At 42.9% G+C, this 26,392-nt stretch overlaps 1 protein-coding gene across 1 annotated transcript in view; it reads left to right on the top strand.

Moving 5' to 3' along the window:
* The first annotated feature begins 13,080 nt into the window (after positions 1-13,080).
* LOC129695548 (leucine rich adaptor protein 1-like) overlaps positions 13,081-26,392 on the top strand; it is a 33,249-nt gene continuing 19,937 nt past the window's right edge. The window contains exon 1 of the mRNA XM_055632595.1: positions 13,081-14,091. Coding sequence (XP_055488570.1) covers positions 13,885-14,091 — 207 coding nt within the window. The 5' untranslated portion in view covers positions 13,081-13,884. The remainder of the gene's footprint in view (positions 14,092-26,392) is intronic.

The following is a 26,392-nucleotide window of genomic DNA, read 5'->3' as shown; positions in this document are numbered from 1 at the left end:
GCCCCACGTGTCAGCAACTGTTTCCTTGGCAGGCAAGGCATCAAGACAGCCTCACTTTACGGGCCAGTACTTAATTTCAAACTAGATACTGGAAAGAAGGGTCTGAAGAAGGGATACTGGATAGAAGGGTCTTGACCTGAAACGTCACCCATTCCTTCTCTCCTGAGATGCTACCTGACCCACTGAGACACCAGCTTTTCGTGTCTATCTCTGAGAAGTAAGTACATCATTTGGTCACTAGATGGTGCAGTTAACCAAGAACTTGAATACTTTTCAATAATTACGGAGATAGTTTTGGTAATAATGTCACACACACAGTTTGTAAAAAAAAAAAAATTAACACAGAATAACTAGTGACGAAGGAAAGCGCTCCATACTCGCTCCAAGGTCAATTTCAAACTTATGGAGTTTAATTTCAAATTTGATTAGGGCCAAAAGGTTTGCTCTTTTTGATGAAAATTATCTCAGAATAATTTTCAAAGGCAAATTTTCTAAAGGCTAAAACTGGCACATTTCAAAGGCATATAAAGATCATTGTTATCCTATAAAATCGTCCATCTTATGAAGTTATATCATAGAGTATGGAAGCGGGCCTTCTGCCCAATTCAACTATGCTGAATAAGTTGCCTGGCCAAGGTAGTCTTACTTGTCTGCACCTGGCCAAATTCCTCTAAAGCTTTCCTATCAATGTTCCAGTCCAAGTGTCCTTTAAATATTGTAATTGTACCCACCCCTACCACTTCCACTGAAGGCTAGTTGCACGTACCCACCTGGAAAAAGTATGAAAAGTTGCCACACAGATTCCTTTTAAATCTTTCCCCTCTCATCTTAAACCTGTGCCTTCTAGTTTTGGACAACCCCACCTGGGGAAAAGTCTACCCCTCATGATTTTATAAACCATCCAGTCTCTCCTTATAACAAACCTTCAGGACCCTGGTAATATCCTGGTAAAACATTTTGCACCCTTTCCAGTTTAATGACATCCTATTACAGGCAACAAGAAAGGTACACAGTACTCCAAATGTGGCTTACTAGTGTCTTGTAAACTGCAAAAATAGCATCCCAACTTCTGTACTGCACCTCGCTACCCTCATTAATTTACTTGGTCACTTTGGTCAAAAAACTCAATCAAATTGGTGAGACATGATTTCCCATACATAGAGTCATGCTGACTATCCCTAATCAGTCCTTGCCTTTCCAAGCCTCTAGATCATGTCTCTTAGAATCCCCTCCAACAACTTGCCCACCACTGATGTTTGTCTCACTAGTCTATAGTTCCCAGGCTTCTTGCAGTCTTTTTTAAATAGAATGACATTAGACACCTTCTATTTTTCGGACGCCTCACCTTTGTCTCTCCTAACATCCTTGGACACACAAGATCAGGTCCCGAAGATTTATCTAGCTTTTTGCGCTTTAATACGTTCAGCACCTCAACTTCTTTGATGTGAACTCTCTTCAAGACACCAATGTTCTTTCCTGTTCCTTAGCATCTATGTCATTCTTCACAGTAAATACAGTGAGAAATATTTGCTGAAGACCTTGCCACCTCCTATGACTCCACACATAGATGATTTCGCTATCTTTAAGGGGCCCTATTCTCTCCCCAGTTACTCTTTTGCCCAAAATATATTTGTATAATCTCTTTGGATTCTCCTTTACATTATCTGACAAAACTCTCTTGACCTTTTTACTTCTGATTTCCCTCTTAAGTGAACACTTGTACCATCCTGTACTCAGGGATTCACTTATGTTCAGTTCTCTATACCCACCCTATTCATCCTTTTTGTTTATCCAGCCATCATTATCCCTTGGTATCCAGAAGTTGTGTGAATGTGCTGTCCATTCCTTTAAACCTTATATTGAACCTGAACTCTCAAAATTTCATTCCCAAGTGCTTCATGATGACCTATCTGAATGTAGCTGCTCCCAATCTTATCTTGCCTGGACCTGTCTGATTATATTAAATTAGGACTTCCCCCAGTTTAGGACTTTAATTGGTCCTTAATTGTTCCTAAATTCTACCCTTGTGGCGTCATTAAGGTTCCAGTGAATAGACCCGATCATTTACAGCACCAGAGACCTGGGTTCGATCCTGACTACGGGTGCTGTCTGTGTGGATGGAGTTTTTGCGTTCTCTCCGTGACCTGCGTGGGTTTTTTCCATGTGCTCCACTTTCCTCCCACTCTCCATGCTGACCATTGATCACCCACACATTAGTTCCGTGTTATCCAACTTTTGCATCTTTCACAATAGGGGCAACTTACAGAGGCCAATTAACCTACAAACCTGCACATCTTTGGAATGTGGGAGAAAACCAGAGCACCTAGACAAAATCATCGTGATCAGATGGAGAACGTACAAACTCCACACAGAGAGCACCCATAGTCAGGATCAAATCTGGATCCCTGGCGCAATGCGAAAGCAGCTCTATCGCTGCACCACTGTGCTGCCCTTAGCACTGATTTTCTGTAAGCGCATATCAGAACTGCAATGTAATATTTCTTTTTCTTTTCTTTCTTTTTATTAGAAATACAGTAAATTACAGTAATACACATCACATATATCTTATTACATTTTGTTGTACCACTTCGTTTTTCGAGCTTTAAAAAAGGTAGAAATAAAAGAAGTAAGGAAAGTGAGCAAGAGTCGTGAAGGTGCAGGAAAGTGTTGGGAAAAGAAAGCCCCTTAGAGAAGAAGTTAGAGAAGGAAGTAAAGAAAGGAAATAGACCCTAGAAAGAAAAGAAAGAAAAAAAAAGGAGAAACAATCGCTCTATTATAACACAAAACTCCGCAAAAAAGGATATACCAACCGTGTTTTTTTTTTACCCCCCGTTACCAGATCCTGGTACCATTTATTTTTTAAAATTACTATTGCACCTTATGCTTGTAATAGTTCCATAAATGCAGACCACATCTTTTGGAAGTGGTCTGCTTTGCCTGCTAGGAGGAATCTCATCTCTTCCAGGTGTAATGTTTCGAACATGTTTGAAATCCACATTTTTATTGTTGGTATTGGAGTGTTTTTTCCAGAATTTGAGTATAAGCTTTTTTCCCATTATTAGCCCGTAGTTAAGTAAGTTATTTTGAAACACTGCAATGTAATATTTCAAGTTTGCTAACAACATTCAACACGCTTGGAATAATTGTTAGAAAAAACAGCTCATTTGACTGCTCTGCTCATACTCCACTGGCCTAGTGGGAGGCAATTTGTTTATGCTGATGACTCATCACCTACAGATCCTGCCCATGAACTATTTGCTACTGTGTGGGAAGTGGCGATGTCTGCACTGCTCTGCCAGTATCACATTTAGAGACAGCTGGCCGCCTTCTACCAATCCAGTTCCCCCCACTTACCGAAGCAAGGATCTTTGTGACTGGTACCAAATGCAATCATTAAACATTGAGAGTGAATCAAAAATTCTAGCAACACTGAAGGAATGTCGCAGGACTGGAAACATTAACTTGAATTCTGAAGTCTGTTCAGAATAGGCACAGACAATGGAAGGTATTTGCTTGAGTAGAACTCTGGTTGCGCCATAGTCATTAAGCACAGAAAAATGTCCTTCAGCACAATTTATCCATGTTGAACAAGTTTCCCCATCCAAGGTAGTTCCCCTTTCCCATCCCTGGCCCATAGCTCTCTAAACCTTTGCTATATATGTACCTGTCCAAATATCCTTTGAATATTATTATTAGTGGGTTTAGTTCTTGGAACTATCTGAGAGAGAAAAGAAACAGTGAAATGCTGCGCAAGAAGGCAGCATCTAGCATCTAGGATCCCCATCATCTGAGCCATGCTCTCTTCTCAATGCTACCATTGGACAGGTGGTACAGAAGCCTGAGGTCCCACACCACTGAGTTCAGGAACAGATATTTTCCTAGAAGTACCAGGTTATTGAACCAATATCTACACCCCTAGTCAAGTCAAGTTTATTTGTCACATACACATACGAGATGTGCAGTAAAATGAAAGTGACAATGCTTGTGGACTTTTGTGCAAAAAGACAAACAACCAAACAACTATAACCACAATCATAACTACACATATTCTTTTACATAATAAATAATGGAAGGAAAAACGTTCAGTAGAGTTAGTCCCTGGTGAGATAGGTTTTTACAGTCCGAATGGCCTCTGGGAAGAAACTCCTTCTCAACCTCTCCGTTCTCACCGCATGGCAACGGAGACGTTTGCCTGACCATAACAGCTGGAACAGTCCGTTGCAGGGGTGGAAGAGGTCTCTCATGATATTGTTGGCTCTGGAGTTGCACCTCCTGATGTAATCCAACCTCGACCACAGAACACTACAGTCATCTCTTGCAATATCATGGACTTGTTTATTTTTCTAATTATGTTTTTGCACTGATGTCTTGTTTTTGTTGCCGTTTACTTTCTTTAATAAATTTTATGTGTAATGTACCTATAATGTGTTTTTGGGTGTTTGTCTGAAACAATGTGCTTTTGATGCTGCTACAAGCAAGATTTTCATTGTACCTGTAGATTCAAGATTCAATTTATTTGTCACATGTACCAATTAAGGTACTGAAATTTGAGTTACCATACAGCCATACTAAGTAAAAAGCAAAATATACACACAGCACATAGACTTGTTTAACATAAACATCCACCACAGTGGAATCAACATTCCTCACTGTAATGAAAGGCAATGAAGTTCAGTCATCTTCCTCCTTTGTTCACCCGTGGTCGGGGCCTTGAAACCTCAGCACTGACGTTGCCGACGGTCCGCTGTTCAAGCCCTCTCATCAGGATGATCGAAACTCCGGCATCGGGAAGGATCGGTGCACCCCGCGGCTTGGAGCTCCCTAGTCGGCCCGGAGATCGCTGCTTCACGGTGTTAAAATCCAGAGGCCCCGTGGTCGGAGCTCCAACACTGACGATCCTCGGCAAAAGATCCCAGGCTCCGCGTTGGTAAGTCCGTGCCGCACCTGCGGCTTGAAGCTCCGAGCCGGTCTCAAGGAAAGGCCTCACCACTCCACGTTGTAGGCAGCGGGGGGACCATGGGGGGTGAAAGGGGACGGAGGGGGACGGAGATGCGACACAGAGAAAATTTGCACCTCTGTCGAGATAAGTGACTAAAATGTTCCCCCGAACCCCCACCCCCCCCGCATCCCCCAAATAAAACATACCAAGAGACATTAAACCAAACATTCAAGGCATACTTAAAATTTAAAAAAACCGAGAAGGGACAAGACAGACTGCTGGCGAGGCGGCCATTACGGGCGCCACCCAGTGGTTTACCACACTTTACCATACTTGTGCATATGGCAATAAACATAACTTGACTTAATAGTCAGCTACCTGAATGTACTTTAAAGCACAACTTTTTGACTTAAGGAGCTGTCCCACTTGGGCGAACTAATTGGCGAGTTTAGAAGAGTCCTCCTTCGACTATGTAGAAGAGACCTCCTTCGAACTCCTTCGACTATGTTGAAAACTAGCTTCGACTAGCTACGACTAACTTCGGGAAAATTGGACACCGAATATTTTTTCCATGGCGCCCTTTTTTTGCTCGTGGGCATTTTTCAACATGTTGAAAAATATGCCGCAACCTAGCTGGGGCCTCAAGTACACGGAGACTACTCTCGAGCATGAAGGAGAGTTACAAAGACCTACGACCTCGTGTCGACCATGATGCGAGTATGAGTCAAGGGCAAATTCGCCAGAACTCGTGGATTAGTTTGCCCAGGTGGGACAGCCCCTTAACATTAAGAGCAAAACCAGGAGATATGATGGTCTGTGAAGCAGGTTAAGTACTGGATTAGTTATGATTAGTGTTCATGAGGATGCAAGTCCAGCCCAGGCAGGTAAGGAGATTGTTTTTTTGATGCAGCAGTGGCGAAGTCTTACTTTGTCCGGATCCAATAGATGTAATGAAATGTTACTGGTAGAGATGAGCATAAAAGAAAACATGGAAGATAGGCAAATTTGCCAAAATGATGCATAAAGTAGCGGTCAAGTGAGAAAATAGCTAGGATTGTTTGAGTGGCGGGGAATAAAAATGTTCTGCGACTCATTAATGGGGTCAGGAGATCATAGGATTGGCTGTAACATATTAGCACAGATTGAAGATTAGTTGCCTGATAAAAAGCAGAAAGTATGAATAAACAGGTTATTCTCAAGATGGCGGAGTGTAATTATTGGAATGCCACAGCAATGAGACCAAATGCCTCTGATATTTCCGATCCAAATTAGTAACTCAAATGAGAGTGCCAGGTGTAAAAGATCCAGGAACATAGACAGGTTAAAGCTAGGTGACGTAATATGATATGAGGAAGATCTATGGAGGCATGTGTGCTGGCTTTGGCAGCAGATGAGCTGAGGCAGGAATCGTAGTGTGATAAAGCATGGAAACAGGGCCTTCGGCCCATTGAGTCCACATTGCATATCAACCCCTCATTTAGTCTAATCCAACCTTAATCCCTTTTATTTTATTCTCTCCACAATCTCATCAACTGTCCATAGATTCTCCCACTCAATTGCACACTTTGGGCCAATTTACTGCTGCCAATTGACTTACCATCTTTGGAATGTGAGAGAAAACCAGAGGATCCAAAAGAAAACCATGAGGTTACACGGAAAACATGCAAGCTCCATACAGACGACAACACAAAATCAGGTTTGAACCGTTGCCTCTCTGCCCCAGTGAGGAAATGGTTGCTACTCAGAATGAAATAGAAGTAAGCAGTTTTGCAGATGAAAAGGATAAGGATTTGGAAGCTCACTAATCCCACGGAAGGGCTGTCCCCCTAACGCAATATTGGTGGCCAGCTTTGTCCTTGTTGTCAGACTTCTCTTTCTTCATCTTCCTGCATTCTCCCTTGTCACCGTATCCAGTGAACGCTTGCCAATTCTAATTTGTTTCCAATTCTGCACAGTGGAAGAGGATTGTTCTTTTGAGGATAGTGATGCAACATAATATTTAAACAGAATAAGGGACAGAAAATGGATATCTTGATGCATGTGTCACAAGTCTAACAAGGTCCAATTTCAGAGATTAATATAAATTATGCCAGCACAATGTTCAATCCCACATTTAATCAGACTATTTCAGACTCTGGAGTTTATCAAAAATAGTCTGAGGTGTCCAAATACAACTGGGAGGAGAGAAGGTGGTAACAGTTGTTCTAGATCGCAACAGTTAAACTTGGTAAAGGACTTCACAATTACAGTTTCCAAGGAAAGGTTGGCCTTTTAAGCACAAACCGTCCTGTAGGTGCAAACATTGTATTCACATTGCATCCACTCACCCCAACACCTGCAGTATAATGTGGATAAATGTGAGGTTATCCATTTTGGTGGCAAAAACGGGAAAGCAGACTATTATCTAAATGGTGGCCGATTGGGAAAGGGGGAGATGCAGCGAGACCTGGGTGTCATGGTACACCAGTCATTGAAGGTAGGCATGCAGGTGCAGCAGGCAGTAAAGAAAGCGAATGGTATGTTAGCTTTCATTGCAAAAGGATTTGAGTATAGGAGCAGGGAGGTTCTACTGCAGTTGTACAGGGTCTTGGTGAGACCACACCTGGAGTATTGCGTACAGTTTTGGTCTCCAAATCTGAGGAAGGACATTATTGCCATAGAGGGAGTGCAGAGACGGTTCACCAGACTGATTCCTGGGATGTCAGGACTGTCTTATGAAGAAAAAGACTGGATAGACTTGGTTTATACTCTCTAGAATTTAGGAGATTGAGAGGGGATCTTATAGAAACTTACAAAATTCTTAAGGGGTTGGACAGGCTAGATGCAGGAAGATTGTTCCCGATGCTAGGGAAGTCCAGGACAAGGGGTCACAGCTTAAGGATAAGGGGGAAATCCTTTAAAACCGAGATGAGAAGAACTTTTTTCACACAGAGAGTGGTGAATCTCTGGAACTTTCTGCCACAGAGGGTAGTTGAGGCCAGTTCATTGGCTATATTTAAGAGGGAGTTAGATGTGGCCCTTGTGGCTAAGGGGATCAGGGGGTATGGAGAGTAGACAGGTGCGGGATACTGAGGTGGATGATCAGCCATGATCATATTGAATGGCGGTGCAGGCTCGAAGGGCCGAATGGCCTACTCCTGCACCTAATTTCTATGTTTCTAACACTGCCCATGGTCTCTCCCAGTAAGACAAGCAGAACTCAATCATCTATGAAAGGTATAAGGGCTGAAACACAGTAGGCATCAACAATCCATATGATGATGTCAATGAGAAACGAGGCCCATTTCAAGTTATTTCTAGTCTCCAACACGGCTGGAAATAAACGTGGCCTATCTCTCTTTCTTGCTTCTACCACCGACCTATCTATCTATCTATCTATCTATCTATCTATCTATCTATCTATCTATCTATCTATCTATCTATCTATCTATCTATCTATCTATCTATCTACACATAACTAAAACTCTGATCTATACTCCCAAGCCTTTCCTGACGTCCTCTGAGTGAGGGCTGCATGTATATATGTATGTAGTTTGTTTTGTTGTGCTAGTCTTATAACAAATGTAAAGCACTTTGGCCAACGAGAGTTGTTTTTTAAATGTGCTATATAAATAAATGTGACTTGACTTGACTTGACGTGCTCTTTCGGGTTTGCGGGTTTATCTATTTGCGCAAAAATGGTACGCGATAGCGCTACGACTTTTCGTCAACTTACCGTTCTCCTGCGCTGCGAGTGCAACAAGTTTATTTCTGATCGATGGTATATTGCAAAATTAATTAAGGTTTAAAAATCGTAAAAATTGCTGTCAGTCGCCGCCACGCAGATCGGTCTCCTCTCCTGTCAGTCAGGAAGGGGCATCACCAGGACAGTGACAACCCTTCCTGGCACCATCGCCGCACTGATTAGGCGGGTCCGCTGTCAATCGACTGGAGATCGCCTTGGTGAAGGAGTGGCACTGCAGCCCAAAGTGCTGCAGCCGCACAGTACCTGGTGGGGAGGGTGATGCCGCGGGCCGAGCCCGGGGACTGGGCCCGGACTGGAGCCAAGGACGAGCCCGGGGACTGGGATTGGGTCTGGGCTGGAAGCAAGGACAAGCCTGGGTTCAGCGTCAGGGACGAGCCCGGAGATGAAGTCGGGGCTTTGACTGGAGCCCAAGCGGTGGCTGAGCTGAGGGCTGGAGTATTGCCCAAGCCTGGGGCCTTGTCAAGGTGTACCAGTGCCTTGCGGGCCGCCCGGCCACCACCATCCTGCAGCACAGCCTCAGCTTCCTGCTCTGCGGGCACTCTGGCGAGGCCCAGGTCCGCGAATGCTTTGGCCGCCTACAGCCAGGGCCAGGCCGAGTATGAGAACCAGGCCGAGTTCCAGGCCCTGGCGCTGGTCTACGACCTGGGTAGGTGTTGGAGAAGATGGAAAACCAGAGTTGAAGAACAATGGCAGCAGTGTAGTGGGGAGCATGGGCAGACATCCAGGAGGGGACAGGGGGGACACGTCCCCTCCATGTTTTGAGAGGTGGGGAACAATCCCCCCCATGTTTTGTAATCCGGATTTTGAAATTCAGTGAAAGGATCTATTAAAAATCTCTGCTTTCCGCGAGACAGTGGGACTGATGATCAAAGGTGTGGATTGGATGAGAAAGATGTCGGTCAGCAGGTGATGATTCAGCGCGATGATTGGAGGAGGGAGGTGTTGGTCAGAGGCGGAATTAGTGGGGTGGGACTGAGGATAGTGCGCGGTGATTGGAGGAGGGTGACATCCTGGTGGAGCAAAGATCATAGAGCAGAGCTTGAATCGGCCCTTTCACGGGGCCTTTCATCGCCCGGCACGGCTTAAAATAGGCTGCGGAATCTTCCACTGCCCCGCGGTCAAATTGCTGTGTCAAGGCAATCGAGGCTCCCTATGTTGAAGCCCCCGTGAAGAGCCAGGCGATGAAACCCCACGAACAGGCCGATTGAAGCCACACGACTCCGGGCGGACAAAGCTGCTGTTGCTGGAGTTCGGAGTCGGTCACCATCCAGGTCAGCTCCCGATGTTACCTTCCACAGGGCCCACGGCCGAAGCCTCCAAAGCCTCGCGTGTGTGTGCGCGCACGTGCACCACCAAGAAACAGCGTCTCCCCCATGTTTTGCGAGCGATTTCCGCCCTGGACTGAGGGAAGCTGGGAGGGGACATGGGAGAGGGTAGGAAAGATGAAAGGATTACAAAGGTGAGTGTGAGATCGGGGCTCATGTTGTCGACCTCCTCGTGGTGAGCCCAGTCAAGCGACCTCAGTCAGGCGAACAACAACAAACAGAGAGCATGCGCCCTTTTTAGGGTGGGCACCTACAGATGTCGAACCTCATGGCATCACCCTGCTGCAGGCTTCTGCTACCTTAAACAAAAGAAGAAGTATGAGATCGGAAAAGCCAAAGGGAGAGGTTGGTAGGGTCAGACGAAAATTGGAAATGAGAGCCAAAAATGAACTGGAGAGCCAAGGGGAAGACAGGAGAGGGAGGATAAATCAGAAGGGTCAGGGTAAAGGCATAGAGGTACTGGGAGATCAGACAAGCTAAGAGACTTCAGTGAAACCAGGAGGTGGGCAATCAACAAAGTAGGAGGGGAATCATAAAGGATATGGGGAGATCTGAAAGGCTGGTTGAGAGATTTGAAAAGCAGGAACAGGAGAACAGTGGGCCGAGAAGGAACCAGAGTAAGAAGCAAAATAAAAGGTACTAGAGTAATTTCACTCAGGTGAAGATTAACGACTCTGATCATGAGGAGAGGGGATTTTGGTTATTGAGGGAATGGTTTGCATGGAAGCTTTGTGGGCCAAGACAGCTTGGGCCCAGAAATCCTCAGCAGTTTAGCTACAATTTTTCCCATGATGAGGAAAGTTCGGCTCTCTATGGTTACACTAAATTAGATAAAGAAACTGTGAGGCAATCAGCCTCAGCAAAATATTTACAAGATCTGAGGAGCAGTTGGCTATTCAGCTTCTATCCCTTCTTGACTAAAAGTGAGAATTTTATTGTGAGATGGGTCCATGTGTAACATTCTAACCACAGAAAACAAACTCACATAAGAGTATAATTTTATTATGTTAAAATAACTACTGACCTGCACAAAAAACAAAGTGCTGGAATAACTCAACGTGTCATGCAGCATCTGTTTAGGGGAAGTGGACAGATAACATTTTGGGTCAGGACCCTTCATCAGACTGATTGAGTGGTGGGGGAGCAAACTGGAAAGCAGTGGTGGAGTGGGGCAGAGCTGGGCAAGTTATATGGCTGTGGATGGTAGATGGGTGGAAATAGTAACCAAGCCTAGAGATGAAATGGAGATAAAAGGTTGTCAGATTAAAGAAATACAGGGCAGGTGTTTGGCTAGTTTGAGAGGTGTTTGCTCCTTTCACCATTAATGCAGGGATTGTAATGTGTGGGCTTGATATTCTCAATACCATTCAGAATGCTCCTTCTGCACTTTGACGTTCATGGGCCCAAAGATTCCCAAGAGGCAGTGAGGATATTGCATTTCTTCAAGGAAGCTTTAACCACATCCTTGAATTTCTTTCTCTGGCCATCTGCTATTCTCTTTGCAAGACAGAGTTCAGAATAGAATGGCTGTTTCCGATATTTAGTACCTGCCATGCGATAAATTCCTTCGCTCCATAGATGCTGCTGCACCCGCTGAGTTTCTCCAGCTTTTTTGTGTAACATGCGATAAATATAGCCTGTCTGAGGGTAATAACGTATGAACTCTGCAGATATTGATCTGGAAGGAAACAGTGAAAATTTGGAAGATTTTGCAGAGACTGCTTTAGTGATATCTTTCCACTGCCTTGAGGTGCCTGTCATTGGATAGTTGAAGTCTCAGAAGCATAAAGTTGTGTAGTCATGTAGCACAGATGAAAGCCCTTCAGCTCACCCTGCTGACTATAAAGTGCCTATCTATATTTATCCCATTTATCCGCACTTAGTCTGTAGCTTACAATGCCTTGACCATTTGAAGGCTCATCTAGGCTTATCTGTTGGTCTGTCACCGCTATTTTCAGTAGACCTTGAGATTTGAACCAGGTTTGCATTCTCAATCTGCAAATATTATTTTCCACAGTAGTCCAAATGCCGTGTTGGTGCATTGATGGCAGTGGTGAATTGCACCATCAATGTCGGCCCTCACCACGAGAGGGCTGCCAAGACATGGGAATTGGCGTGTGCTGTGCCACTAGAGGTCCCACAACCAGCATTGATTGCACAGGACCACCAGAGAGACAGAAGAGGTTGCAGACACAATTCACTCTACACATGAAGTTCACTCAGGCACCGGGCGAAATCCTCTCTTAATGTCCAAAGTGTGCTAATCGTTTTCTCTGCACAGACTTTCTGCTCAACAAACCAATCTTTTAATAGCTATTCGCTGTGGCACTTGAGAGCACGTTATCCAGAAGAATAGCACGTGAATTGAATAATAGTTGGCATGCATTGTCCAAATGTAATACAAACGTTCACAAGGTTTAGGTGTTGTTTTTAAAATGAATTCACCGGATTTGAAAATGTGTAAACAGGAAGTAAGGGTTTTTGATTGAATGCATGCACCGTGGACAACATTTGACATATAGTTTTAGAGATTATAACTGTAATGCTTACAGTAAAAACGTGTAGCGCTACAGGACATAGTTTATGAACATTTTCTTTAGACTAGTTCAATTGAGGTGGACTTAAAATGTTAAAAGGGTAGAATTAGAGAAATGTTTAGAATTGATTACTATGAAAGGTTTAAACATTGCATGCTTATATTTTAGTGGAAGTGCTAGGTGATGTTGTACCGGATTTCGGTTTACACGGAACGGGTTGAATGAAGTCAAGAGTTTTTATTGCCATATGTCCGGAAACCGAACAGTGAAATTATTGAAGAAGTACAACAGACATGTAAACACAGCACTCTGTAAAACCCATAATAAACAACATAATAAGTTGAGTATATATATATATATATATATATATATATATATATATATGTTTATATATACACACACTGAACTTTAATAGTCTGGTGGTTGTAGGGCGTTCTTACGTGATTGCGTTTAATCGAATTGCGGATATATCAATATGTTGACATAATTACTACTACTGTTATTACTAATTATATTTATTGTTCTGTTGCTGGAGTTTACAATGAGCTCAAGGGTGAGATCTTAGTCATAAAGCAGTTGCTAGCTGTTTGGATTATTTTCCAATCATCTGTTCCCATGGCGTAGAGTACACAATCGCGTCAGATTCGGGAGACAGGGCGCCCAATCATAGAAACTCGTCCCTGTGTGGGCCACGCATTTTATGTTTGTGAATGACGGCGATAAGGATGGCGGCTGTTAGAAGGCAGCTATTTCACCGCAATCTGTAAAACGGCCAGTCTGGCCAAAAGTACAATTCTTGCCACCATCCATGCGAGGAACTGAGGCTCGGAGATGCCAGCAAAGAGTGGACGCGATACTTCTTCGCGGATTACGGTAAAGGGGTTGGTCACTGTGCCCTGGTTTACCTGAATGTTTGCTCTGCTGCTTCGGGGTGGGGAGTTGAGAGAGAGAGAGAGAGAGAGAGAGTCACACACACACACAGGCTCTGCAAGATCAGCCAGCGCTGTGCTGATAACGAACTATTTGTAGCACCCACTTCCAGCACCGTGTTGTGAATGAATTAATCCAAAAGTGTCTGCAAGAACGACAGACTTCAGCACTGACTGCACTTTTCAGAGCCAATCTTTGCCAGCTGAACCTTGTCCTCGACCAAGCGAGGCAGCCTCGACCTGTCACTCCTGGAGTAGGAAGTAACCGCTTTAACTGTGTTATCATCAGATAGATACACGCTGGTGGGACTCCGTCTACAACCTCACCATTGGTTCAACAATGTTTAATTTGACGCGTTACAATCTATAATCATTCCGTCTGGAACCAGCAACCAGTCATCTGGCGAGGATGGAGGAACGTGTTCAGCCAGAGTTAAAGGAGCTGGAGATTAAGATGGGACGCAAGATTCCTGAGAGCCTGTTGCGATCACTGAGGGAAGATCCGCCAGGCCGCCACACAGGCGACAAGGTAGCTCTCTCTGCCTCGGGCACACTCAACAACTGCAACACGCTGGAGAGATTGGAAACCAAGATTCAGATACTGAAACTGGAGATGGTAAGTGAGAGATACAACGCGTGTGGGGTAACTGACATTACGCCCGGCGAATGGTCGCTTGTGTAAACCGGAGCGCACACACTTCGCACGTACTCGCACAAGACTACCGGCTGGAGAGTGGAGTTGACCAAAACATGGAAGCGAAATACTAAAAGTGTATTGGCTACATTTTCTTCATGTAAATATGAAGGAGAGAGCACATTACTTGAAATAATCTATTTGAATTTATGTCCTTGCTCAAGAGAACACAGGACTGGGTGTGTATTTGTAATTTGGGCAGTAAAGATCTGTGCACCTTTTTTTTCCTAAGGAGCTTGCTTGATTGTTTTTATTGATTTGATTTTGTTTTTATTGCGACCATCTGACGTATTCTGCAAACGATTGCATTTGTCTGCAGTTCTTTACTAATGTGAGAGAATATCTCTTTTTGGAAAAATATAAACACCTGATCAACTTCAATCAAAACTAAACAGTTCAAAAAAATGTTCTGTTAAGGTAAGGGACATTGCTAATGTAAAATGGAACACATTTACAATTTCAGTATCCAAATTAGCATCATGCATTCCCGGATCAGGTGCACAAACCAAATCTTAAGAATGTGCCTTAATCCAAACTTCAGGATGGATACTTATTGCGTCCTTATTTTTCCGTATTAATCCTTAGATCAGTAGGGATTCTACTGGAATTGTGGAGGAGGCTCAAATGAGTCATTTGGCATATCGCTTCTGTTTCTTCTGATCTTTTCTGTATTTTGTTTGAATTTATATCATCAAATTTAGTCATAGGGTGGTGAATCTGTGGAAATAATTGCCACAGAAGGCTGTGGAGGTCAAGTCAATTGATATTTTTAAGGCAGGATAGATAGTACGAGTTTAGTACGGGTGTCAGGAGTTATGGGGGAAAGGCAGGAGAAAGGGGTTAAGAGGGAAAGTTGGATCAGCCATGATTGAATGGTGGTGTAGATTCGATGGGCCAAATGGCCTAATTCTGTTCCTATTATTATGAATTTATGAAATCCAACTATCACCAGTCTGGCTAGATTTTAACTGAGAACCCACAGAACAGGGAACACATTCAATACTCAGTGTCCGTTGTGATCTTATCCTTGGAACTTCTGAAAGTGCATAAAAAAAAATATTGGCAGCAGTCACTATAGTTTGGCAGACAAAGAGTTGTGTTTCAATAATATCTTAATTCATGCCTATGGTCTGGCATGAACTGTGATCAAGATTATGCTGCAGTTCTTGTTTCAATGCAGGGACAGTTCCAGGTGTATGTTGATGGAAAAGTGGCATTATGGTGTGTGAGCTGAGTTCCTGAATGCACTAAATTGATTGATGCATCCGTTAAGTAGTCCTGCCCTTGTTTGAGTTCACATGGATGCAGAATAATCATAGTCATAAAGTTTTACAGCACTGAAACAGGCCTTTCAGCCCAACATGTCCAGGCTGACCAAGGTGACCCATCTGCGATAGTCCCACCTGCCGCATTTGGCCATATTCCTTTAAACTTTTCCTATACTTTTTAAATGTCCAGACCAAAGGAAAGATGCACTTAAAAAAAAAGTGACCTTTTGTGCCTGCAACGGACAGGAAAATAGAACTAATGACAAGATCAAAAGAACCACAATCTTACTCAACAGCAGAAGAGGTTTGAAGAGCAAGCAGTCTAGTCTTGCTCCAATTTGTATTGTTTTTGAATAAATCTGCAGATTAACTGCAGGCTGCAAAATATCACACAATTACTCAATGAAATATTTAATTTGTTTGTTATGTATATCTCATAGGTCTATCTATTATTTAAATAAAGGCTCCATGTTGTGGTTGATAAATAATCATGTTATCAGTGCAATAATAACACATAGTAAACAAGACTAGTATGAATTGAAGCAAACTCCTCTTGATAACTTGAAATAAGTTTTTAATCTGGCTTGGTCAGAAATTAAAACCCTTCATGAACCCAATAAGATCATGGCCGTTCTGAACACAGTTCTGACCCAAATGCACATAATGTGTTCAAGGACTGTGTCTCCCACTCTTACATTAACACACTCTGGGATTATAACAATCTCAAACATGCTATTCACATGTGGTGATACTAAGCAAATTGTTCTGACCTGGGTGAAATAGTAGGGTGGGCACAATTTGACCAAGCTCACCCTGATCATTCCATGAGAATGGACAGATAACCCACCCAAACTCAAACTTACACTGAGGTCCAGCCAAGCTTGAGTTGGGTTGTTAGCTTCCACTGCAAACTATATGTACTGTATGTCTGTCAGTTACAGCTAGTGCTGAGGACGTGGAGATGCAGCAGGACCACTAGAATGAAATGCATGCTGGTGCAATCAAACAAGGCTGGAATTATGACAAAGGCTTTCGAGCACCTATAATGTAAAAATAGCTCCAGCACAATACAATGTCCAACAACAAAATGTCAACCATCCCATTGACCCCACGGTGATCTCTGACACGCTGAGTTCTTCTAGCAGTTTGACCTTTTACGCCAGCACCCCTGCATAATAATGATTTTTTTCTTGGGTAAGTCTTGGAAATTGAACTTTACAGAAGTATTGAAGGATAAGCAATTAGATCCAAATAAAATACAGAATGGAGGGTCTCAGTTGCCAACTTGCATCGTCAGCTTCTGCATAGAAACACTTTGCAAATGAGTTAAATTTGCCATTGGGCAACTTAGTCGAGAACTTAATGTTGTATTAAAGAAGGCAAGTCAGAATATTAAGCCTGAGTAAGATAAATGCGTAAGTGAAAAGAAGTACAGGAGGAGTTTAATGAAGACCAACAATGTCAAATTTAGAGAAACAGGAAATACTTGTATTGTGTATTTAGTACTGAAATAACTAAGAATTAAGTTGAAAGGCCCATGTTTACTTCCAATATATTCATAACATGAAGGAGGCCTGTTAACCCTGTCAGCCTGGACTTCATTCAGATATTTACTCCTTTTTTAGCAATTAATGACTGAATGTGTCAATGGTAATCAGATGATAATAACAGCTCAGTTTTCGCATGTTGATGTGGAGATCTCATCAGAAAATGTGAGACGGTAAAGAAATGTCTTGAACCCAATAGAAATTGTGAGACCATCAGATGTGTTAAAGAAGTCAGTAGCCACGGATGGTTACAAAGGCGAATGCCAGGGTTTTAGCCTCAAAGATGCTGTACCAGAAGACTAATAAACCTTTGAGGTTGACAAATACAGCTCTAATTCTGTAACTTACCAATGGCACCATATGTCATTCACACTATCAGTCCATGACATTCCTTTCAGTCTCGGCACTCATAGCACATGGAACTGCACAAGAACAGAAAGTGGAGATGCACAAGCTAATCACACTACTGAGGTTGTGAGCAGGGGCAGAACTGGATTCAGTGAGCATGATGATATCCTTTTTCTTGCTCGCATACAATTCCTTCATCATCCCACAACCTCAAGAGCTCAAAACCTAGTGAAGTTGTGAACATGTACTTCATACTATCGACCCTCCCTTCATTGCAAACTGGCCTTTAATTATAAGCTGGGTTTGTTTTCCCTGCAGTGAAGGAATATCAGGGATGACCTTTTTGAGGTTTATAAAGTCATGAGAGACTTAGATAGGGGTATTCACTGTCTTTTTTCCCATCGTAGGGAAGTCAAAAACTAGAGGACATGAGTTTAGGGTGAGAGGGGGAAGATTTAAAGAGGATCTGAGGTATACTTTGTTCATATAAAGGGTAGTGAGTATATAGTCTGAGCTGCCAGAGGAAGTTTTGAAGCAGGTGCAATTACATTTGAATACGTACATGGAGAGGAAAGGTTTAGAAGGATATAGGCCAAATGCGGGCAAATGAGGCATCTTGGTTGACCTGAACGAGTTGTGCTGTTTCATGCTGTATGACCCTGCGATTCAATTATTCTATGGAGTAATACCAAGAATGCAATGAATTTAAAGATACTTTTAACTAGAAATAGGTTTTCATCCATTCTATACTAAATGGTCTCTGAGCCTTATCCAAACACCATATCAGGTGTGATCAAACAAATTAGAACAACTGTTCATTTTAAGAAATTGCCCTTGCGGTGTCTTCCCATTTATAGAGTTGGAAGCTGTCCACTTTCTTTACAGGTGGCAGCTGCTTTCTGAACCCACAGCTGCCCTCTCTTTACATGCCACCCGCTGGGAATTGGGTCAGCACTGTAAAATAACTCTGTGGGGCTGCCTTGGCGATGAGGGACATTTAGAAGTATTGCTATTGATTTATTATTGTCCGAAGACTGGTCTTGACCTGAAGCGTCACCTATCCATGTTCTCCAGAGATCTTGCCTGACCCGCTGGGTTCCTCCAGCATTTGTGTCCTTTAGTGTATCTGCAGTTACGGTGCCCTCCATAATGTTTGGGACAAAGACCTGTCATTTATTTATTTGCCTCTGCACTCCACAAATTGAGATTTGTAATAGAAAAAATCACATGTGGTTAAAGTGCAAATTGTCAGATTTTAATAAAAGGCTATGTTTATACATTCTGGTTTTACCATGTGCAAATTGCAGTAGGGTTTATACATAGCCTCCCCCCATTTTAGGGAACCATAATTTTTGGGACACATGGCTTCACGGGTATTTGTAATTGCATAGTTGTGTTTAATTGCTTCCTTAATGCAGGTACAAGAGAGCTTTCAGCACCTAGTCTTGCCTCCTGTCTTTCCATCACCTTTGGAAACTTTTATTGCTGTTTAACAACATGAGGACCAAAGTTGTGCTAATGAAAGTCAAATAAGCCATTATGAGACTGAGAAACAAGAATAAAACTGTTAGAGACATCACTCAAATCTTAGGCTTACTAAAATCAACTGTTTGGAACATAATTAAGAAGAAAGAGAGCACTGGTGAGCTTACTAATCGCAAAGGGACTGGCAAGTCAAGGAAGACATCCACAGCTGATGACGGTAGAATTCTCTCTATAATAAAGAAAAATCCCCAAACACCTGTCCGACAGATCAGAAACACTCTTCAGGAGTCAGGTGTGGATTTGTCAATGAACACTGTCAGCAGAAGAATTCATGAGCAGAAATACAGAGGTTACACTCCAAGATGCAAACCACTGGTTAGCTGCAAAAATAGGATGGCCAGGTTACAGTTTGCCAAGAAGTACTTAAAAGAGCAACCACAGTTCTGGAAAAAGATCTTGTGGACAGATGAGACGAAGATTAACTTATATTAGAGTGATGGCAAGAGCAAAGTATGGAGGAGAGAAGGAACTGCCCAAGATCCAAAGCATACCACCTCATCTGTAAAACACGGTGTTGGGGGTGTTATGGCCTTGGCATGTTTGGCTGCTGAAAGAACTGGCTCACTTATCTTTGACGATACAACTACTGATGGGAGTAGCATAATGAATTCTGAAGTGTATAGACAAATCCTATCTGCTCAAAATGTTCAAACAAATGCCTCAAAACTCATTGGCCGGCGGTTCATTCTACAGCATGACAATGATCCCAAACATCCTGCTAAAGCAACAAAGGAGTTTTTCAAAGCTAAAAAAGAGTAAATTCTTGAGTGGCCAAGTTAATCACCCGATCTGAACCTAATAAAGCATGCCATTTATATGCCGAAGTGCAAGCTGCAATACAGGCCTGACAGAGCATCACCAGAGAAGACACCCAACAGCTGGTGATGTCCATAAATCATAGACTTCAAGCAGTCATTGCATGCAAAGGATAAAATAAACTAAACATGACTACTTTCATTTACATGACATTGCTGTGTCCCAAACATTATGGGGGGGGGTGTTAATAAAATGGCCTTTATTAAAATCTGACAATATGCACTTTAACCACATGTGATTTTTTTCTATTATAAATCTCAAATGGTGGAGTGCAGAGACAAATAAATAAATGATGGGTCTTTGTCTTTATGTGTCATTATGGAGGGCACTGTATGTGCTTTTAAGCTTTAGTATCTTCTGGCCAACAGGAGAGGGACGAATGAATGACTGCAGTGTGAATGGTCCACAATTATGTTGGATGCTTTCTTGATGCAGTGTGTAAGTGTAGATGAGAAGCGGAGGCTAGCATGTATAATAGACTGGTCTGTGTCCACTAGTGGTCTTGAGCAGACCAATAACCAAATCTAATTGTGAAGCATCCTAATAGGACGGGCAGGGGGGTGATGTGCCTCCCACATGTTATGGAGCAGCCCTTTGGACCCCTATGCAACATTCAGGGCCCATCATCAGCATTCATTAGAGCCACAGATTGCAGCATCTTGTTCAAGCTGAAATCTTTATAAGCGCTTTATAGGGCAGCACAGTGGCACAGCGGTAGAATTGCTGCCTTACAGAGGCAGAGTGCCAGAGACTCAGGTCTGATCCGGACTATTGGTGCTATCTGTATGGAGTTTGTACGTTCTCCCTGTGGCCACGTGTATTTTCCCCGGGTCCTCTGGTTTCTTCCCACACTCCAAAGACACAGGTTTGTAGGTTAATTGGCTTCTGTAAGTTGTAAATTGCCCCTAGTGTGCAGGATAATGCTAGTGTACAGGGTGATCCCTGGTCAGTGCATAGTTGTACATTGTAACTCTGAAGACTATAGTCTAATGTCATTCTCTGCATGTAAAAGGGTACCACATTAAAATCATTTTGGAAAACCAGAGAAAGTTAAGAAGATATTCCAAAAGGGGCGATTTAATGCACCTGAATTGAAGAGGTACAAAGTATGTAATGGTTTGCTCCATTTTCCATCCGGAGTTAGAAAAGCACAGTTTGCTCATTGATGTTGTCCGCACATGCCAATTTCATGATGGGTAGCTCTTTACCGGGCACAATGTAGTGTTTTTATTATAATGCACAAATTACAATATATATGTAAACATTTTTTCTGCTCCAAATTCTCGATGTTTGTCCCTTAATTCAGCCAATAATCCAGACACTGGCACTGTAAAGCATAAGGCAACAGTGAAACACTATTAGCAGGCAGGGGTAGTAGTGCAAGTGCCAGATCCCTGAAGAGTGAAGTGTCACACAGCTATAAGGAAAGCATTGAGGGTGATGATGAGACGGATCACAAATGGAATCTCACTGGTCTGCATTTTGAGATGCTTTGGGGAAACCTGCCAAGAATGCAATCAATGCCAAATAGCACAAAGCTTGGCGTCCATTCTATTCAGATTCCATCTGCCGGCCAATATAATTGACACACTTGTAGACTCAGGCATGATGCATCAAATTGCAATTGAGGTCAATTTACAGTGGCAAATGAATCTAATAACCCGCATTTCATTTGAATGAAGGAGGAAACCCACATGGTCACAGGGAGATCATGAAAACTCCACACAAACAACATCCAAGGTTGAACATCCAACATTCGATTGAACCCAGATCTCTGGCACTCTGAGGCAGTGGTTCTATTAGCACTGTAATAGCATTACAACAGGGTGGAAGAGTTCAACCTTCACATGGTCCGCCCTGTTTGGATGAATGTAATCAACCCGGCATGAACAATCAAATAAGATCAAATAGAACAAGTTGTCCTACAACTTTAGGCTGTGCACGCCATACGCAAGAGGAAGAGAAGCATTACAACTACAGAGAAAGTGCAAAGAAATAAAAAAGTACAAAGGCTGCAATGAGGCATGTTTGGAGATTGGGACCACACACACTTAGTTTATGAGAGAATCATTCAGTGATCTGATGACAGTATGCAAGAGGTGGTTCCTAAATCTGGTAGGTACACACTTTAAAGCTTTTGTACAATGTGGTCTTTGATTATGCTAGCTGCTTTGCTGAGGCTGTATGAAGTAGTGTAGATTAAGTTGTTGGGTGGAAGATAGACACAAAAAGCTGGAGTAACTCAGCGGGACAGGCAGCATCTCTGGAGAGAATGGGTGACGTTTTGGGTCCAGACCCTTCTTCAGCCCCTGTTGGGTGGAAGACTGGTTTGTGTGATGGACTGGGCTACATACACAACTCTGCAATTTTTTGGGTTCTTGGGCAGACCTGTTGTAAAATCAAGTTGTGAGCATCCCGATGGGATGTATTCCATGGCGCAATCTAGAAGTTGGTAAGAATCATTGGAGACATGCCAAACTTCCTTCGCCTTCCAAGCAAGTAAATACATTGATGAACTTTCTTGGCAGTAACTTCAATGTGGTAACTTCAATGTAATTGTTGGTGATATTTATGCTTAGTAACTTGAACATATTTACTATTTCCACTTTAGCACCATTGATGCTGACTAGAGCTTTGTACACTATCTCGTTTCCTGAAGGGAATAACAAGCTGCTTCATTTTGCTAACATTGAGGAAGAGGTTGTTGTCTTCATACCATGTTATTAAGCACTTTCCCTTTTTCTTTTTCCTGTTAACAGCTCATCATGGTTTGAGATGTGGCCCACTGCAATAGTGCCATCTGCAAACTTGAAAAGAATGTGAAGCAGAATTTGGCCACACAGCCATGAGTGTAGAGGGAATATGCTAAGGGACTGGCAATGCTTCCTTGTAGAGCTCCACCATTGAGAATTATCCTGGAGGATGTTTTGTCACCAAGCCTCACTGATTGTGATCTATGGGTTTGAAATTGTGGATCCAGTGGCGGAGATGGGTGCTACCTCCTTGGTCCAGAAGTTTGGAGATGGATTTGGTTAGGATTGTGGTGTTGAAGGCTGACCTATAGTCAATAAATAGAAGTCTGTCATAAGTGCCCTTGTTATCCAGATGCTCCAGTGAGAGTGTAGGAGATAGCGTCTGTCTTGGTCCTATTGCAATGGTAAGCCAATTGCATGGGATCAACATCATCTAGGTGGCTGGAATTAATATGCACCATGATCAACCTCTTGAAGCATTTCCTGATGGTGGATGTCAGAGATATTAAGGACGATAATCATTAAGGCATGTTAATTTAGTATTCTTTGGCACTGGGATGATAATGATCTTCTTAAAGCATTTGGGAACTTCAGAATGTAGTAGGGAGAAGTAAATGATGTGTGTGAATTCTCCTGCCATTAGATCCTCTTTGGGTTCTGGGTCATGGCCAGTAACCCCATCCGGGCAAGTTCCTTTCTGTGGGTTCACTCTAAGGAAGGCCAATCTTACATCTGCAACAGTGATACATGAATCCACCAACCTACCATTCATCTTTGGGGAGAAATGCGTTGTTTCCAGTGAAACTGCCCACCTTTACTGCAGCCCGTTTAGTATGCAACCCTTGCCATATTCGATGAATATCTATGTGGATATGCTGGATCCATAGTTTGTTACAGCATTTCCTCTTGGCATCCATGATGACTTTGTGACCATTGTACATACATTTCTTGTACCGCTCACTCTCATTTGATTTGAACACCACAGGCTTGGACCTCATATGGGAATAGATCTCACTATTCATCCATGGTTTCCAGTTGTGGAACACAGGGATTGACTTTGTTAACATGTCTTTCTGAAACACATTTAAAGATTAAGCTTATGATGGCAGTGGCATACTCACTTAGATTGGTCACAGAGTCCTTTAAGGGATGCAGTAGGTACGGTATGAGGCAGCGGTGCAACTGTAGATACTGTGCCCTGCAGCCTGGATCATGAGTTGCAAAGGTTTTGCCCTGAGCCAAGTTTAATGATGTCCTCTTGCAGCTAAATGGGGTGCAAGGAAATGGATTCCAACTCTATTGTTGCGGCCCATAGAGGAATCACCAGCATAGACCGAACAAGAGGGGAAGTTTGCTGAGAGAGTTAAAGAGTGTAAATTAAAATGGAACATCTCTGGATTGTTCCTGGAGCCACAACCATGAAATTGGCACAGGGCCAAAACAGATAAGTATTAGACATTTGGCTGGAATGGTGTGGGAGGTAGGAGTTTTGATTCATGAAGACTGGTACCAGGGAAAGAAAGGGAGTTCTAATGGACCAGCTTCTAATTAAATTGTGTTGGGATTGGTGATGTAAAAAGGCAGGAGAGCAGGCTTAAAGTTAATTGAGAGGTGGTGGGAGGAGTTTTGACAGGGTAAACACAAGGATTAGGTTTCTCTGATGTCTAGAACAAGGAGTCATAGTCTCAAAATAAAGGGCCAACCATTTATGGCAGAAATAAGATTTATTTTCTCAGAATATAATAAATGTTTTGGAATTCTCTGTTCAATAGGCCATTGCAGGGTCACTTGCTGAGAATGTTCAAAACGGGGACAACAGATTTTTGGAGGATATGTGAATAAAGGAATGTGTAGTTAGTGCAGGAACGTGGCGTTGAGATGAAATGTCAGTCATGATTTATTGAACGAGGCAGGAGGGGGCCAGAAGGTCTACTCCTGCCAGTATCTCTTACATTATGAGTAAGGAAAAGATAAATACAAAGTAAATTGTCAGGGTGCATGATAGAGCAGCAGTGTGAGAATGAATATGTGGAGGGAAGGACTTGACAATGCTTATGAGGCATTGCACACAGAGCTATTCCGCGGAATCGAATTTAGGAGCAAAGAGGTCCTTCTGCAGTTGTACAGAGCCCTAGTGAGACCACACCTGGAGTATTGAGTGCAGTTTTGATCCCCTAATTTGAGGAAGAACATTCTTGCTATTGAGGGAGTGCAGCGTAGGTTTAACAAGGTTAATTCCCGGGATGGCGGGATTGTCATATGCTGAGAGAATGGAGCAGCTGGGCTTGTACACTCTGGAGTTTAGAAGGACGAGAGGGGATCTCATTGTAACATATAAGATTGTTAAGGGCTTGGACATGCTGGAGGCAGGAAACATGTTCCTGATGTTGGGGGAGTCCAGAACCAGGGGCCACAGTTTAAGAATAAGGAGTAAGCCATTTAGAACGGAGACGAGGAAACACTTTTTCTCACAGAGAGTGGTGAGTCTGTGGAATTCTCTGCCTCAGAGGGCGGTGGAGGCAGGTTCTCTGGATGGTTTCAAGAGAGAGTTGGATAGGGCTCTTACAAATAGCAGAGTCAGGGGATATGGGGAGAAGGCAGGAACAGGGTACTGATTGGGGATGATCAGCCATGACCACATTGAATGGCGGTGCTTGCTTGAAGGGCCGAATGGCCTACTCCTGCACCTATTGTCTATTGTGGTGCCCTGAAATGGGGGGACTATGTATAAACACTGCTGTAATTTCTACATGGTGAAACCAAGATGTATAAAAAAAGGCTGTTATTAAAATCTGACAATGTGCACTTTTACCAGTGATTTTTCTATTACAAATTTCAAATTGTGGAGTCCAGAGGCAAATTAATATATGATGGGTCTTTGATCCAAACATTATGGAGAGCACTGTAGGGCCATTGCTATATTCTCTATGCAGACGGGCTGTTGGAGTCATAGCCCCAACTTGTCCATGCCTGCTAAGATGCCCCAGCTATTTGCCGCAGTTGGTCCTTATCCCTCTAAACTTCATACCTCATAAACTCAAAATTCTCAGTTAGCTGCTGCTTCCAATTGGGTCTCACACTTTCCTTCAAGAGAGAAAGGAAAATGCATCAATGAGGATTATGGAATGTATTTAGGTTAGGTGATTGTCATGGTTGAGTAATAGACAGCTTGCATGAGCTATGAAGTTTGGGGTGTGAGGCATGTTGTGTGGTATAGGAAATGAATGTTAGCTAAACACCTGTATTGATGGAGGTTGTTGACAGGTGAGCTATGGGGGTGCTGCGCCATTGAGCAGCGTATTGGTTGTATGGCTGAAAGTACTCTCACTGACCTCAAACAAATGTTTGAAATTGTCATTTTTGCAACCCTGCTTGGCTTCAGACCTTATACTGTAAACCTTATAAACCCTCTCCTTCACAGTGCCTGAGCATCATGCACCTTAGTTTAGTTTTAATTTCGATTAGTTTGTTGTCACGTGTACCGAGGTACAGTGAAAAGCTTCTGTTGCACCCTAACAAGTCAGTGGAAAGACAATACATGATGACAATCGATCCATTCATAATGTACTGACGTTATAAAGGAATAATGTTTAGTGCAAGATAAAGCCAGTAAAGTCCAATCAAAGATAGTCCATAGGTCACCCATGAGGTAGATAGTAGTTCAGGACTGCTCTCTAGTTGTGGTAGGATGATTCAATTGCCTGGGAGATATCTTGGTGATTTGCAGATAGATTATATGCCTTCCTCTTTCCTCCTACCCCAGGTCAATGAACTCCAGGTCAACAGTATGAAAACATATAATTATTTCTTTATCGTGCTTATTTGATCCAACCACCTTTGTCATCATCACACGTAAGAGCACAATTCCCAAAGCCAAACTCAACGTCCCCTTTAAGAAATGCATCAGCTTTAAGCAGTATAGCTTCAATCAGTGCTGACCTGCGAA

Source organism: Leucoraja erinacea, chromosome 3 (genome assembly GCF_028641065.1).
Source record: "Leucoraja erinacea ecotype New England chromosome 3, Leri_hhj_1, whole genome shotgun sequence".
Classification (NCBI taxonomy): Eukaryota; Metazoa; Chordata; class Chondrichthyes; order Rajiformes; family Rajidae; genus Leucoraja; species Leucoraja erinaceus.
This window is presented reverse-complemented; position numbering and strand designations above follow the sequence as displayed.